This window comes from Notamacropus eugenii, chromosome X (assembly GCF_028372415.1).
Source record: "Notamacropus eugenii isolate mMacEug1 chromosome X, mMacEug1.pri_v2, whole genome shotgun sequence".
Lineage (NCBI taxonomy): Eukaryota > Metazoa > Chordata > Mammalia > Diprotodontia > Macropodidae > Notamacropus > Notamacropus eugenii.
Genome location: NC_092879.1, coordinates 22,831,135 through 22,848,003, shown reverse-complemented (window position 1 = coordinate 22,848,003; position 16,869 = coordinate 22,831,135). Strand labels below are relative to the sequence as shown.

The following is a 16,869-nucleotide window of genomic DNA, read 5'->3' as shown; positions in this document are numbered from 1 at the left end:
TGAGTAGGTGTTGGGGAGTTGGGGTAAAAAGCCTGGAGGGGACTGGGTGATAAAGGGTTTTGAATACCAAACAGCATTTGGTACTTGATCCTGGAGGCGATAAGGGAGCCTCTGGAGTCTATTTGGGAAGAGGGGGAGGGATGTATGATGTGATAGCGTTTGTGCTTTAGGAAAACCATTTTGTGGCTGAATGGAGATCAGATTGGAGTGGGGAAAGACTTGAGGCTGGCAGACCCATGGGCAGGTTATTGCAATAATCCAGATGAGGACTTGCACCAGGGTGAGGGTAGTATTGATAGGAGAGAAGGGACCTATTGGAGAGATGTTGCAAAGGTGAAATCAGCAGTCATGGCAACAGATGAGCATGGGGTGGCCACAGGGAGGGTGGACAGGACAGGAGGAGATCAGGATAGCTCCTAGGTTGTGAGTCTGAGGGTCTGGGAGAGGATGGTACTACCTTCTGCAGAAATAGAGAAAGTAGAATTTATTAATTTATTGAAGGAACTAGAGCTGTTAATCTGATGAAGAGGAAAAATGTAGGGGGTCCATGAAAGCTGACAAAGTATCTGAAGGGTTGGCATAAGGATTTAGAATTAGGAGTAATGAGTTGTTGAGAGGCAGATTTTGGCTCAACAAATTTTCCTAAGCTCTTCCTGAGCTCTGAGGTCCCTAAATACGATTGTAGAAGCTGGCCCAAAGTGGAATATTTTGCCTCTGGAGGGCATGAATAGAAGGTTGGATGACAACTTGTTCATGATCTTGTATAGGAGATTCCTGTCCGTACATGGACTAGATGGCTCTAGTGCCCTTGCCCACTCTGAGAGCCTGTGATTCAAGGTGGGCAGCTGACCTGAAGTCCCAAATTAACTTCTCAACTGGGATCCTTGCCAGGTTACCAGTGAGAATGGATGCCCCAGTCCTGGCCTTGCTCAGGAACCTGGTTTGGAGACTACCCCTCTCCTAGGAACCTATTACCCAGGAGTGTCCTGTTCCTGTGCCCTGACTTATGCAAGAAAGCTACAGTCCTTGAGAGAGACTGGGGCTGGATAAATAGATCTGAGAATCATCTGATCATTGAATTCATGGGAGCAAATGACATCATCCATGGTGGAGATGCTCTCTGCTCAGAGGTGATAACTGAATCCAGGAAAGCTGATGATACCACAAACTTGCACCACCATCCTTCCAGATTCACTTGATTCACAACCACAAAGTCACCTTTGATTTCTCAGCCTCATCCCACATAACCATTCAGCTGGCGGTTGCCTAACATCTCTCTAACTTACCCCCTCCCCTCCACTCACATGGCTATTATCCTATTTCACAAGGCTGGGATTGCCACAGCGGACTTCTTGGACTCCCATGTTTTCATTTTATTCCCCTTCCACACATTTTCACTTTTGTTCAGTCATTTTCAGTTGTGGCTGACTGTGACACCATTTTTTTTTGGGGGGGGGGCAAAGGTACTAGAGTGGTTTGCCTTTCCTTCTCCAGCTCATTTTACAGATGAGGAAACTGAGGCAAACAGCGTTAAGAGACTTCCCTGGGTAAGTGTTTGAGGTTGGATTGGAACTCAGGCCTTCCTGACTCCAGGGCTGGCACTCTATACATTGTCCCACCTACCTGCCCCATACATCTTCGCCATCATTGCCCAAGTAATGTTAAACCACAGGTCTTATTGGTTCAGTTACTTCACTTGGCTCTCTTGCTCTAAGCTGTTCAGCTTGCGTTCAAAGTCCTCCACAACCTGCTTTCTAGGTTTACTGCCCTGTTGTACTTTTCCTCTTCTAGAGCTGCCCCAAAGTGCAAGTGGAGAGTGCTTTTTTCTTGGACAAAGCGATTTTTTTGCCCACAGGTTGGACTAAATGGCTCCTGAGGTCTGTTCCAGCCCAGATTCTTTGATATTGAGCAACCCGCCTTCAAGGGTCAGTTTAGATGTTCTATCTCTATAGTTCTTAGGTTCCTCCCTTTCTCCTAATTACCTTATGCGTATCTATGTTCATTATATTTTCTATGAGCTCCTGGAGGACAGGGACGGTTTCATTTTTGTCTCTGTCTCCAGCGCCCATCACGATGCCTCGAGTGGAGTTAGAGTAATAAATGCGTGCTGAATTTAATCGATTTGGTTGGGATATCCGTTTTGGTCCATAACTACAGGGCAAGGGGACACTGTTCCCATCCAAAGCAAGTTCGCGTCGCTCTTTTGGAACGCATTGCTTCTTGGGAAGGCTGGGGGTGAGGGTGGGGGAATGGATGAAATGATAACTTTCCAGGAGGTTTCTGGTCCTGGCTTCGGGATGCCCTTGGGTAGTCTCTTCTCTCTCTGGGGCTCAGTCCCCTCATAGGTTAATCAGTGCATTGGACTTGATGCTGGCTAGAAGCCCTTTAAGTGATAATAGCGGAAAGCTAAGCCGCCCTCCCATGTGTATTGGGGCCATCTCAACACCTGACGGAAGGAAACTACAGCGCGGGAATTGGCCTCCAATGGGCTTCTCTTCGGGGCCTCCCAGGGGGCCGGGGTGATTGACAGACCATGGGGTGGTTGACTGGCCTTGGTTTCGGCCGGAAAGCCCGCCTCCCCCCGCCGTTTCCCCGCCCTTCCAGGCTACCCACTTCTCCGATTGGCCTGGGCCGCCCGTCGCGCGGTTAAGCGGAGGGGCCGGTAGGGGCCGGTAGGGGCCTCGGGGATTGGCTGAGCGCCCCGGGGCCGGAGTTGGGCCCCGCCCCCGCTTCCCGCCGCTGCCCTCTGGCGTCTTGCGCCTGGACCCCAAGAGCCGTCGGGCAGCCGAGGCATGGCTGGGGTACGGCGGATCAGCCTGTCCGAGGCGTTGGACCTGGGGCCCAGTTGGCGCCACGCGTGCCACGCGCTACTCTACGCGCCGGACCCTGGCCGCCTGTTCGGCAGCATCCCGCTGAGATACGCGGTGCTGGTGAGGGGGCGGCGGACCGGTATCCCCGCCAGGATCCCAGGGGCACCGGGAAGAGGGGTGGCGGGCGGGGATCGAGGGGGGGCCCCTGCTCACCGTCCCTCCTTCTTGGGCAGATGCAGATGCGCTTTGACGGGCGGCTCGGCTTTCCGGGCGGCTTCGTGGACCCCCAGGACGGCAGCCTGGAGGCGGGTCTGAATCGGGAGCTGCTGGAGGAGCTGGGCGAGGGGGCGACTGCCTTTAGCCTGGGTCCGGGAGACTATCGGAGCTCCCACGCCACGGCCACTCCCCCGCCTCGCGTCGTGGCCCACTTCTACACCAAGCAGCTGACGCTGGACCAAGTACTGGCTCTGGAAACAGGGGCCCCTCGTGCCAAGGACCACGGGCTGGAGGTGGGCCAGGGGGTAATCCCTTCCCTTCCCCCTCCTCCCTGCCCTCGACCCTCCCCCCATCCTTTCCTATCGGGAACTCAGCCCCACGTCAGCTCCAGCCGAAAGACCCCTTCCTCAGGTCACCCCGGGCTCAAGATCAGACTACCCTCCTGGCAGCCCCTTCCTTCCTGGGTGCTCTCCCGGCTGGACATAGAAGGCAGGACCCGTAATCCTAGCCCCTCTCCTCTGTCAAATTCCCTGCGTGTACAGTACCCTCTCACTTGTCTCTTGGGACTCATTTCTCTTCCCACTGGTTTCCCCCTAGTCCAAGCCCTTATTCCATCTCCCCTGACCTGGGGTTGTAGCCCTTATAACCAGGCAGGCCATCCTTCATTTGGTGCCACAGTAAATCTTGAGAGACTGCCTACACACCCCTACTCCGCCTCCCAAAGAAATTCAAGGTCCTCTCGATTTCATCCCAACCTACCTTATCAACTAAACATTTCCCTCTCCCCTCCCCCTGCACTCTCCTGTTCTAGCTACACTGACTTCCTTAGTCCTCCCACTCAGTTATACATATGTATCAACCCTTCTAATCACCCACAGCCTCCCTGCCACCCCCAGCCCTCTCTGTCCTGCCTTCTTTGGCTATTCCAGATTTTCGGGAAGGAACCTTACAGACTGATCATCTAGTCCAACCTTAACAAAAGCCAGAGAACTTGTGCAGCATCGCAAAGCTGTTAAAGCACAGTGCTGGGATTTGAACCCAGGCCCTCTGACTCTTAAGTTCATTGTTCCTTTGCAGTACCATCTTGGCTGTTCTTCAGGTAGCTCTTGCCAGTTCATGGTAAGACAGTACCTATTATCCTTGCCGAGGAGATAGATCTCTAGGTCAGGGAATGAGTCCTTTCCTGCCCCTGGGTCGCCTTAATAGCCAGCACAGGTATTATCGAAATGCTTTACTCCAAGCAGAGGCTAAACCTGTCAGAAAGAATTGGATACCAGTGGGCATTGATTAAGCACCTTTGATATCACAGGCACTGTGCTAGATCCTAGAGGCATGAAGGCAAAAAAAAAAAAAAAGAGAGAGAGAGAGAGACTCTGGTTCTGTGTATCTAACCCTAGGGACTTTCTCTATCTCAGGTCCTGTATCACCAAATACTTAGGGGACGGCTCTAATTCCATGTCCCATAGACCTTTCAAACTCATCATGTCTAAAACAACTCATTATCTCCCCCCAAAGTCACCTCTTCTCTAAATTTCCCTTTTTCTTTTGGGGTCTATGGCAGCAGCAGCTGAGGGAGGGGAATGACCATCCTTTCCCATCCAACTAGTGAGCAGTTGCTGTTGATCATCTCCATGGTGTCTCAGCTCTTACCCTAGCTCAGACCCTCGTCATCTTTTGCTTGGACTATTGCCCCCCCTCCCCCAATTAATTGGTTTCCCCACCTCCAGCCTCTCCCTTCACAATTCATCCTCTACACAGCTACAAGGGCATGCCCCTGAAGCACAGGTCAGACCATGTGACCATAATAGCTAGCATTAAGATAACATTTGAATGTTTGCAAAGCACTTTACAAATATGATCTCATTTGATTCTCATAGAAACCCTGGGAGATAATTGGTGTTATTAATCCCTGTTCTACAGATGAAGAAACTGAGGCAGATAGAGGTGAAGTGACTTGCCCAGTGTCTCAGGTTGAATTTGAACTCAGGTCTTCTGGACTCAAGATCCAGTATACCCTGGCACTCCTCCCTGCACCCCCTCTCCCAGTAGCCACCATATAATTTTTCTGTCCCCAAAGCTGTAGTGCTTAACCTGGGGTCCACAAACTTATTTTGAATATTTGGATAACTGTATTCCAGTATCATTTGCTTCCATTGTAATCCTATATATTTTATTTTATGCATTTAAAGCTTCCCCAGACTGCCAGAAAGGGTCCACAACCCAACCGAGGCTTACAACTAACTAGGACTCCATCTCGTCCCTACAATAACATGACAGCTCCTCAGTCTCTTTCAAAACCTCACTCTAGCCTCCCTTTTCAGGTCTGACACATTACTCTTAATTCAACTCTATGTTTTAGCTAGACTGACCATGTTGTCTCTTACATGTGACAATTCATCTCCAGCCTCCATGCCTTTGAACTGGCAGTGTCCCTTGTGTGGAATTCATTCCTTCCCATTTCCACTGCTCACAAGTCCTAGTTCCATTTAGTGTCATCTCACATGCCATCTTAAAGAAGCTATTGTGATCTCTCCTTCTTTTCCTTTCCTCCTCCTATACAATTTTGATTTGATTTTCTGTGTATCCTAGGTTTCCCCCAAGAGAATATAAGCCTCTAAGAGGGTGGGAACTTTTTTTTTTGGTCATTGTTTCCTCCTGGCTCAGCAATTTGCCTGACACTTAGTAGGTGCTTAATGGTGGTTGGTAAATGCTTGTTGAAGGAATAATACGTCCCTGCCCTCAAGAAACTTACCTTCTCCTGATTATATTATACAATTAGTATACACAGTTAAGTATTAATTTTCAGGTGGGGGTCACTTAAAAATGAGTAAATCACAAAAAGCTTTTCAAAAGAAGGGGCATGTGAGCTGAACCTTGAGGTGGAGCTATCAATGATTCCAAGAGGTGGAGGTGAGGAGGGAAAGCATTCAGGATGGGGAGGTGGGGGAGAGATGGTCTAGTCTGTGTAAAGGTATATGGTGTCGGAAGTTCCAGTGTCTTGTTCCAGAAATAGCCAGCAGGCCAGTTTAGTTGGAATGGAGAATTTGTGAAGGAGGGTGATGGGCCTGGGAAGGGAGGTTGGAGCTCAACCGTGAAGAGCTATAAAAACCCAATAACGTTGGATCCTGCAGTTAAGAGGGAACCATTGGGGCCTCTCAAGGAATTCAGTGGCTTGGTCAAACCTGCATTTTTTAGTATTGCTTGGATGGCTGTGTAGACAATAAATTGGAGATGGAGAGACTAGAGGCAGGGAGGACAGTTAGGAGGTTTGTCTAGGGTCTAAACTGGGATGAGGGCATCACGAGGAATGTGAGAGAGACTGGAGAGGATTACAATGGAAGCAAATGATACTGGAATACAGTTATCCAAATATTCAAAATAAGTTTGTGGACCCCAGGTTAAGCACTACAGCTTTGGGGACAGAAAAATTATGTGGTGGCTACTGGGAGAGGGGGTGCAGGGAGGAGTGCCAGGGTACACTGGATCTTGAGTCCAGAAGACCTGAGTTCAAATCCAACCTGAGACACTGGGCAAGTCACTTCACCTCTATCTGCCTCAGTTTCTTCATCTGTAGAACAGCGATTAATAACACTAATTATCTCCCAGGGTTTCTATGAGAATCAAATGAGATCATATTTGTAAAGTGCTTTGCAAACATTCAAATGTTATCTTAATGGTAGCTTAATGCCATGACTTGGCAGCTGATTGACTCAGAGGGTGGTGGGGAATCATTGAACATTCCTGTGCTGAAAGTCTGCAGTTGGAGGAGAAAGCACAGATCCTTTCCCTCTGTGTTGATACTCCTCTGCCCTGGTAGTCTGTGAAATTCTAAGTCAGGAGTGGGGAACCTTCAGCCTGGAGACTACATGTGGCCCTTTAGGTCCTCAAGTGTATCCCTTTGACTCCAAACTTCACAGAACAGATCCCCTTAATAAAAGGATTTGTTCAGTAAAACTTGGACTCAGTCAAAAAGCTGCACCCTAGGACCTAGGAGGCCACGGGTTCTCCACCCCTGTTCTAGGCCCAGCCCTGGTATGGAATTTTTTTTGTACTGGTCCAGTTATGCCTTCATTCACACTCACCTCCCATTCTCCCCTGGTGATTTGAGATATCGAGATTATGGGGTTAAGGATCAGAAGGGCAGTCAAAAAGCATTTGGTCTCATCCCCATATTTTATAGGTGAGGGGATTGAAACCCAGAGAGGCTGTGACTTGCCCAAGGTCTCACAGTGACAGAGCTGGTATTTGGAGCTAGGGCCTTCAGCCAGAGACACAGCATGCAGTACGTCTCCCCGGGAAGGTTCAGGCTGAGCCCAAGTGAGGACTGGTGTTAAATTACAGGGTGGAGAGATCAAAATGAAACACAGGCCTGCCCAAGGCTGGAGTCCGCCCTCTTGCCCTTATTCACTCTTAACTCTTCTAATTCATTTTGAAACTCTGCCATAGACCTATTTAGTCCATGCCGGACCTAGCCCAATTAAGTATGTAATGTGATCTGCTCACAGTTATCTGTCAGAGTCGGCATGGCACAGTAGAAAGAATGTTGGAACTGAAATCAGGAAGACCAGAGTTCAAATCCCATTTCTGACTCTCACTGGCTGTGTGACCTTTGGCAAATCACTTCATGGCCATTGACCTCCAATTCTTATCTGTAAAATGAGGTCGTTGGAGTTTTGTTGTTTAGTCTTGGCTTGTCTGACTCTTTGTGATACCGTTTTCCCCAGCTCATTTTACAGATGAAAAACTGAGGGTGAACAAGGTGAAATGACTTGCTCAGGGTCACACAGCTAGGAAGTGTCTGAGGCCAGATTTGAACTCTGGAAGATGAGCCTTCCTGACTTCAGACCTAGTACCCTTTTGACACTGCTCTTAATGGATGACTTCGGTTATAGTAATGCCAGTTAGGGCCCCCTTGTGGGATTTTGGTGGGAAATGTGTATAAAGTGTTTTGTAAATCTCAACGCATTATATAGAAATGCCATTCCTTATGGCGATTGTTCCCAATTCACATACTTGGTCTTTGGTGTGTGTCATGTGATGCTGGGTTTTCGATAGTGAATTGAGCTTGAGGTTTGGGAGTGAGGAAGATCTGGCTTCTAATCCTGCCTCAGACTCTTTACTAGCTGTGTGACCCTGGGCAAATCATGTCACCTCTGTCTGCCATCAGTTTCCTCTTCTGTAAAATGAGGTGGGGGTTGGCTTTTCCAGCTCTAAATCTAGGAGCTTGTAATTCTGTTTCCCTCTTGCAGCTGTTAAAATCAGTCTGCTTTCCTTGATCATGTAGTGTCCTTCATGGGGTGGGGGTGGGGGCCCTTGTTCACAGAGCAGTTGGGGCATTTAAACCACTGTGTTCTGAGGTGAACAGTTGGAGAGGTGGGAAGTTCATAACTCTCAGGGGTGCAGAACTTGCGGCCTGGAGGCCACTTGTGGTCCTCCAGGTTCTCAAGTGCTGCCCTTTGACTGAATCCAAAATTCACAGAACAAATCCACTCTAGATCCTCAAGTGCGGCCCTTTGACTGAATCCAAACTTCACAGAACAGATCCCCTTAGGGAATGGGGCAGTCAGGGGAAGATGAGGTAGGGGGAATTGTGAAGTTGATTTGAGGATTGTGTCTGGGAGTGTCTGAAGGACTAGCCTATGGAAGAGGCTAGGGTCATGGAACCAGCGCCAGTGAGTGGGGAGAAGGTACAGAGAGATGGGTTTAGGGTCAGGTTTAAGGGAAACTTCCTAACCATTTTACCTGTCCAAAACTGGATTGGGCTGCTTTCAGGCACAGAACAAGTAGAGGGAGGAGGGATCCTTGTTTCATATACAGTATTGACTGGTTTGACCCTCTGGCCTCTCTGGGGGCCCTCCCAGCTCCACTCAGCTGTGATGAAAGCTTTTCTCTGGGTCTGAAGGATAATTAGGCTCAGTTCTGCTTGACTCCAGGGGGCAGAGCCTGGAGCCATTCAGTTCCTGTTCAGTTCTAGTGCTTTCTGGAAGTATTGGGGCTGCAGTGCTGGGCCCTTGGGATACAAACATAAAAAGCATGATAGTACCTGCCCTCAGGGACCTTATATTCTGCTAGGGTAGAAACAGCATCCATACAGATAAGCAAAAATAAAGTAATTGGGGAATGTGTGTGTGTGTGTGTGTGTGTGTGTGTGTGTGTGTGTGTGTGTGTGTGTGTGTTGTGGGGGGAGGGGGAGACCAGAGGTGACTTTTGAACTGTGCTTCTATCAAAGCTTGGGATTCTGAGACAGATGAGGAGAGGGCCTGTAGAAAGATGCAGAGGTGGGATGTCATGTTCAAGGGACTGAAAACTGATCACTTTATCTAGGAGGAGAAGTCAACTCAAATCGTGCATTTATTAAATGACGACTATAGCCAGGTAAAAGATAATCCCTGCCCTCAGGAAGCTCGTAGTCTAGCAAAGGACTATGTATAAACTAGAAGAAATGAAGATAATCAACCTTATAAGGAGGAGTGACTGAGAATGGTGGGATTTTCACTGGGATTTGAAGGAAGCCAGAAGGTGGAGGTGATGAGAGAGCATTCTAGGCATGGAGCATGGACAGCCAGGGAAAATACCACTACATTGTCCTGTAAAAGCAACAGCAGGGTGGCTAGGGTTACATGGTCACAGAGTATGTGGAAGGGAGTTGACAGCTGAATATGTAGGGTGGATGGAGTAAGAAGAGACTTGAAGCACTGAGACCAAGAAGTAGGAGTAAGGTGATGAGGGCCTGTGCCAGGGTGGTGCCAGGATCAGTGGAGAGAAGAGATGTTACCTAGGAAGGAACAACCAGACTTGGCAATGGATTCCATATGGAGAGTGATGGGTTGAGAACCTAGGTGACTGGAGGGATGGTGATGATAAGAGGGGAAGACTTGGAGGGGACTGATGACAGTAACTGGCATTTATATAGAACTTTACAAATATCATTTCATTTGATCCTCACAACAACCTTGGCAGGTAAGTGCTGTTATTATCCCCCTTTTACAGATGAGGCAACTGGGGCAGGCAGAGGTAAAGTGACTTGCCCAGGATCACACAGCTAGTATGTATCTTAGTTTGAATTTGAACTCAGATTTTTCTGACTCCAGGTCCGTTGCTTATCCACCGAGATGATCTGTCTTTCAGAGAAAGCCAGAGTTCTGTTTCAGACAGGTTGAGTTTAAGATGCCTATGGGCTAGTCAGTTCTAGATGTCCAGTAGGCAGTTGGAGATGAGAGGGAACAAAGAGGCATATAATATACAAAATCAGTCTGGATGCAGAAGTTGGAGTCAGATTTTGAAGAATTTTGAATTCCAGATTGAAGGAATTGGCATTTGTTCTTAGAGGCACCTGGAACTTTGTAAACAGAGGAGTAACGTGGGTAGACCCCTGTCTTAGGAGTAAACCAAAGAGGCAAGTTTAGATTTCATTAAGGGAAAACTTTTCCAGCAGTTGAGATTATCCAGATGTGAAATGTGTTGCTTTGAAGAGTAATGCCCCCTCCCCATACTCCATTCCTCCAGGTCTTCCAGTAAAAGCTGAAAGAGCAAATTATCAGAGGGATCCTTGGTCAGATATAGGTACCTTTATGGATGGCTACCAAGGCTGCTTCTTTCTGTGGCTTCCTGGATCTGAGCTGACCCTGTAGCGGCCCCAGGAATTGGAATGCCTGAGTAACGGGGAGTGGGGATGGGAAGCAGTGTGGACGGTGGTTAGGGCCAGTGGGAGCAGACAGTGGCTTGGAGGACTCGGAATAGGTTGGGTATAGGGAGAGAGGCAGCAAGGAGATCCACGTGAGATGGGCCAGCTAAAGGAGAAGAACAGAAAGGGTGTTTGGAGCCAATTTGTAGAGGGCCTTGCTTCATGCCAGGGTAAAGAGTATAGGAACACCTAGCCCTCAGTGAGTTCAAGTCACAAGACCAAAGGAGACTATATCTCAGGTTGTGTTTTATCTTCTTGACAACAGGAACTGTGGAAGTGTCTTTTAGGATGTGGTTGGAGCTGTGCATTGGCAAGATGAATCTGTCAAATCTGGAAGGGACAGCCCAGCTTGTTAGGCCCTCCCTTCTTCCTAACTCCCCTCTTATCATTGAGGGTACCATCATCCTTCCAGTCACCTAGGCTCTCAACCCATCATTCTCCATATGGAATCCATTGCCAAGTCTTGTTGCTCCCTTCTTGGTAACATCTCTTCTCTCCACTGATCCTGGCACAGGCCCTCATCACTTCACTCCTAAATTTTGGCAAAAGAGACTCTTGGAGGCTTGAACTAAGGTGGATGAAGTGGGAGTGACTCCATATATGCCACATTTATTAAGGGCTTGCTGGATACCAGGTACAAAGTTGAGGTAACACATGATCTCTGCCCTCAAGGGAGTTCTAAAACCAAGGCCTAAGCGGAGCAGGGGTTGGGGGAATCTTTCCTGAAAGAGTAAGGTTGTTCTGGGAGTGGTAGGCTGAGAGGAGTTGGGAAAATCCTGAGGAGGGGGGGTGGTTAGTGATAAGGCTTCATCTGGTGAAGATGGAGAAGGGAGGGCATTCTGGGAATTGAGCACAGCCTAAGCAAAGGTACAGGGCACAAGGTATTTTCTTTGGGGAGAAGGAGATGTTAAGTTCTCTAAGGGGCTGGCACAGAAGAGTATGTGTAGGGGAATAACAGGAAGTAAGAGACGGTTTGTGACAGACTTGGAATGCCCAGTATGGAGCTCCAGGGTCACGGAGGATGAATCCATCAGAGTGACATAAGCAGCTGACTTGTATTGTCAAGGATAAGTTCATGTAACAATGTTAACAGATGCTGCCGAGGAGGGGGAGGAAGCTGAATTATTTACTTTTGTACCTTAATTTTCTCTGCCAAGGAGAATGATCTTTGGACTAGAAAGGCTAGCACATGAATGGTTAGCAAGGAGTCGAAACCCAGGATAAGTACAGGAACACCTAGCCCTCAGTGAGTTCAAGTCACAAGACCAAGGGAGACTCTATCCCCGGGTACAGAAAGTCCCCTGTGTGTGAACGCAATGCTTCCAGAAGGTCACTGGCCTGAAGAAGATCATGTGTCCAGTCTTTTACAAAGGGAAGGGGGCAGTGGGGTCTGCAAACCATTGGCTGATGAATTTGGTGGATTTTTGGGAAAATTCCAGGCTGTATTACTAAAGGAATGGTTGGTGAGCATTTAGAGAAAGCATCGTAGATCTCTAAGCACCAGCATGAAGAACTGGCCGCACCAGCTCCCTCTCATTTCCTTTTTCCCAAGGGTCACTAAAATGGAAGATCAGAGGAAAGCTACAGATAGATTCTGGCCAAGATTTTAGCAAAGCTTTTGACAAAATTCCTTCTGTTCTCCTTGTGGCCTAGATCAGGAGTGTCACACACACATAGCACCACAGGCCATTAATTTGTACCTAGGAAACCCTGTGGGATGTTATAATGGCTTAGTTTGAAAATGTGATGTTATCCATCTTCTTTTATATTTTTATGTGTTTTGTTAAATATTTCCCAATTCCTTTTTAATCTGGTACAGGCTGTGCTGGGGGGAGTATCCATTTATGCTTGACCTCCCATTGAGGATGAAAGCACCCAGATCCCTTGCTGGGAGCAGTAGCTAACATCTAGGAGACAGTCCCTAAGCGATAACATCTCAATAGGCAAGATGGGCCAAACCTATTAATAAGATGGAATTTAATGTCCATATATCAAGAATGTGTAATTTGTTGGGGGTGGGGAGCTGCCTCCCCCAGCATGGCACCACTAGCATCATCTATGCCTTGGAGTTTCTGAGGCTCCAGAGTCATACAGCTAATAATGACATCAAAGTCAGGATTCGAACCCAGCTGGTAGAGTCCTGTGCTTGAGTTAAAAAATTAACTTCTGAAGTACATCGTGAGACAAGCAGAGTTCGGCAAGAGTTTGCGTGGGGGAAGGGCCAGTGGTTTTAGTGAGCAGCAAGCATGGATCAGTACTGTGATTCAGCAGCCAGAAAAGCTAGGGCCATGCTGGGCTACCTAAAGTTCCCCAAACTAGGGAAGTGACAGTCTTTGCTGTCTCTTCTATCCTGGTCAGGCCACACCTGGAGAACTGTGTTCAGTTCTGGCTTCAACCTTTTAGGAAGGCTTGGAACCCTGAAGAGAGTAACTGGTATGGCTGGGGAAGATGGACCTGAGCCTGCTAAGCCTGAAAGAAGAGAAGAGGGGGAGGGGGGGCGGCATGACAGCTGTCATGTGAAGGAGACCCCTTCTTGACCTCAGAGAAGGGAACCAGGAATGCTGGGTAGAAGTCCACCCAGAGACATGACGACAGCTTGTTAGGAAAGATTTCCCAATGAGAAGAGCCAGCCCAAAGTGGAAGGGGTGCCCTCCTCCGGGGGTGAGAGGAAATGCCATTCTTGGTCAGTTACAGCTCCAGTCTGGCAGCCTTTGAAGCCTCTTAGCTAAAGGAGTTTGAGCTTTACTTGGGAGACTAGACTTTTGAGCAGAGGAGCATTATGACTAGATCTAAAATCTAAGAGTAAGATTGTTCCGTAAGTGGTAGACAGAGGAATTGGGAAAACCCTGAGGCGGGTGCTAGTGATAAGGATTGCTCAGCTTGGTGACAGTGGGGGCCAGTGCAAAAGAAGGGGAGGGTTGCAAGTGAGATTTCAGAGATGGAATTGACAGGGTCTGGTAACTGGTAGGAAGTGAGAGAAGGAAGAAACAAGAGATCACATCAGGGTTTCCTTTTTCAACTCTGATGTTTATGATCCCAGGGTCATTTAATAGACTTATTTCTGTTGTTACTACACCTTTCTGAGAATGATTTTGGATTGTGAGATGACCCCTTGCTGGAGGAGAGATCTGTTGAAGCAAACACTTTTGAAAAATAGTCAAAAATCCAACCAACCCCTCTGTGCACAAGAGGAACACCTTGTGTTTACATTAGTCAGTCACTTGTGTGATCACTGGCTGAAGAATATTGTTCTGGAAATCCTGCCAGTTTCCCTCTCATACCTTCAAGGATCCCCTTTGATGTCTCCTGGCTTAATCCTTATCAAGATTTTGTAGAGATGGGAAAGTAGGCATGTGGGTTGGTGGGTATTTTGACTATGATTTAGAGGGAATTTCCTCTGAGGTATAAACTGGTCTAAGAGGCCTGGGGGATTTTGTAAATTGGATGAATACAGGATACGGGGAAGAAAGCATTCTTTGGGGACAAAGTGTTGTGCTTGGCTTTGGCCATTTGGAAATCTCCAGCCGGAAACGTATATGTGGCCTCCCCTACCAAGGTGGGATGTATAGATTTGCAAGTCATCTGAGAGCAGGTGGTGATTGAAACTGTCAGAGTGAAGGAGATAGCCAAGGAAGGAAAAACAGGACTCAGACCAGGCCCTTGGGGGAGTGCACCAGGGGGGCAGGAAAAGGACAAAGAGCCTTTGAAGGAGACAGAAAAGTAATTCAATCAATCGGTCATTTAATTTAGTGCTTATTAACGTGCCAGGCACTTTTTTTGGCACTGAGGATATAGGTACAAACAATGAAACAATCCCTTCTCCTAAGAGCTTATGTTCTAATGAAAAGAGGCAGGTACATATATCAGTCTGTAAAGCACATAGGTATATACACATTCAAATATGAGATACAAAGAGGGGGCACTAGCAGTTGGGGCATCAGGAAAAGCTTTGGGCAGAAGATGCTGTCTGACCTGCATTTTTTTTTTTTTTTTTGGTGGAGGCAATCAGGGTCATACAGCTAGTGTCTGAGGCTGGATTTGAAGTCAGGTCCTCCCAACTCCAGAGCCCAGGTGCTCTATCCACTGCACCCCCTCGCTGCCCCTCTGTTTTTAAAGGGATAGTAGGACTCAGGTGACAGGAAGTAGGGAGTGAATTTCAGGCACAGGGTCAGACCAATGTAAAGACTGGGATGGAGTCTTGTGAGGGAGGAAGGCCAGTCTGTTTTGATCGAAAACTTCTGGAGGGCAAGCCTTGTCCAATGAGGATGGAAAGTTGGGCCATGTATGGGATTTAAAAACTAACAGAGGATCGGAGTTGATTGTTGAGTAGGAGAGCCCTGTGGTCTGTTCGGAGCTTAAGGGAAAAATTGCCTTTGGCAGCATCTCAGAGGATGTACCAGAGTGGGGAGAGATTTGAGGCAAGGAGACCAGTTAGGAAGCTGTTAGAATAATCTAGAAGAGGTGAACAGGGCCTAAGGTGGTGGCTGTGCCAGATGAGAGAACTGTTGTGAAGGTAGAAATGGTAAGATCTGCAATTGACTGATCTGTAGGGTGAGGGAGTGGGACTGGGAGGGGAGTGTATTTGGGGAAAGATCTGTGAGATCTGGGATGCAGATCGAAGCCCATCCTTATCAGCTATTCATGTGAGCCTCCTTGCCTCACCCAGAAAAGGTGCTGCTCCCTGCCCTTTGGACGTACCTTCGGTAGCCGGGAGGGGTGGGGATTTTTCTGAAGGCCCTGTGGGTACCCGAATGGGGTTTAGGATGTCAAGTTACCTTGAGGGCCCAGCTTGGAAGGGGGAGGTTGGGAGTTTACGTAGTCGGAGGAGGGGGCAAAATGGGGAAGTGGTGGGGACTGGGGGTAGGAGTGGTTGTGCTGGAGACGAGCCCCAGTATTGGCTATTGAGGAGAGGGTGGGAATCCAACCCATCTTCCCATCCTCTGATTGGTTGATTATATATCCGTTAAGCTCAGACTCCCTGATGTCTGGATTCTGATAATCTCTAGGTCATCTCTTATGACCGTCTGTTGAAGGAATGGGGAGAGGCTTGATCCTAGTGTGTTCCCAGAAGGCAGATCTAAGCAATGGTTGAGAGGTGGACAGGCAGGAGAAATTCTGTAAGAAATACTAGACTGGTCAAAAGTCGAGGGACTGAAGGGCTCCAGGTGCTTATCTCTAAAGATCTTAGAAGAGGCTGGGATGTGTGTGGGGTGGTTGGACAGATGGGGCAGGACGGAGCCCTGAATCCGCAAGTCACTGTCTCCTCCTTTCCCTCCTCCCGCCCCTCTTCCTCTGCCAATGTGTCCGCAGGTGATGGGGCTTGTGCGAGTGCCTCTGTACACGCTTCGGGATGGGGTCGGAGGCCTCCCTGCCTTCCTGGAGAACTCCTTCATTGGCGCTGCTCGAGACCAGCTGATGGAAGCCCTCCAAGGCCTGGGGCTCCTGGAGACTGGGCAGCTGCCCCCTGCTCGCCACTAGGGGGCGTCTGGATGAAGGCCCAGCCCCGAAGAGATCGTCCTTGAGCTTTGCTGCTCCTGGGTGGGGAGGGAGAAGAGGTTCCCCTTTGTGGTTGTGTGTTGATTACAGATTTCCAGGAACGCAAAACGTGTGGGGTCCATTCTGTGCTCCCTTACTGCCTTCCCCCTACCTCCTACACGGCCTGATCCCGGTCCTTCTGGACCTGAATCTAGCCTTCCTTCTCTTGTCGTCCCGTCTGGGGGGGTAGTAGGGCTCATTCCAACCTTGGGGCCCAGGACTGTGGTTGAAGTGGGACTGGGGTCTCTGGGGTAGGAGTGTTGGGGATTTAGGCCCTTAAAGGGCCCAGCCACTTTGTTTAGAGTCCTGTGCGGTGCCCTACAGGGACTACTGGCTAGCAGTCTTCTCCGTACCCCCCTTCCCCCTCTCCGTACCCCCCCTTAGGAGGAGGGCCAGGGCCCCAACCGTTGTCAGAGGAGGCAGAAGAGCTCCTTCCGCTGGCAGGAAGTGGTTACCACCTTGGAGGGGGGAGGACAAATAAAGCAGCTTTTCCCTTACCCCAAAGGGGGATGGGGGTGCTGGGTGGCAAGGGGCACTTCAAGTTGTACCCCGTTTCTCGTGTCACCCCAAACTGCGGTCTTGGTAGGGAAAGAAGTGCCTCTGACCCTTTAGATAACCCCGTGC

General features: G+C 48.8%; 1 protein-coding gene across 2 annotated transcripts; it reads left to right on the top strand.

The window, feature by feature from the left end:
* Positions 1-2,594: 2,594 nt before the first annotated feature.
* Positions 2,595-16,314, top strand: NUDT16 (nudix hydrolase 16). 2 transcript variants are annotated; one of them, XM_072626262.1, is made up of 3 exons: positions 2,595-2,930; positions 3,044-3,319; positions 16,021-16,314. In XM_072626262.1, the coding sequence occupies exons 1-3, from the start codon at positions 2,793-2,795 to the stop codon at positions 16,186-16,188; spliced, it is 582 nt and encodes a 193-aa protein (XP_072482363.1). In that variant the 5' UTR covers positions 2,595-2,792; the 3' UTR covers positions 16,189-16,314. The 2 variants fall into 2 exon arrangements, with proteins under 2 accessions (XP_072482363.1, XP_072482364.1); XM_072626263.1 differs by having other exon boundaries at positions 2,707-2,930; positions 3,050-3,319.
* The last annotated feature ends 555 nt before the right edge of the window (positions 16,315-16,869 follow it).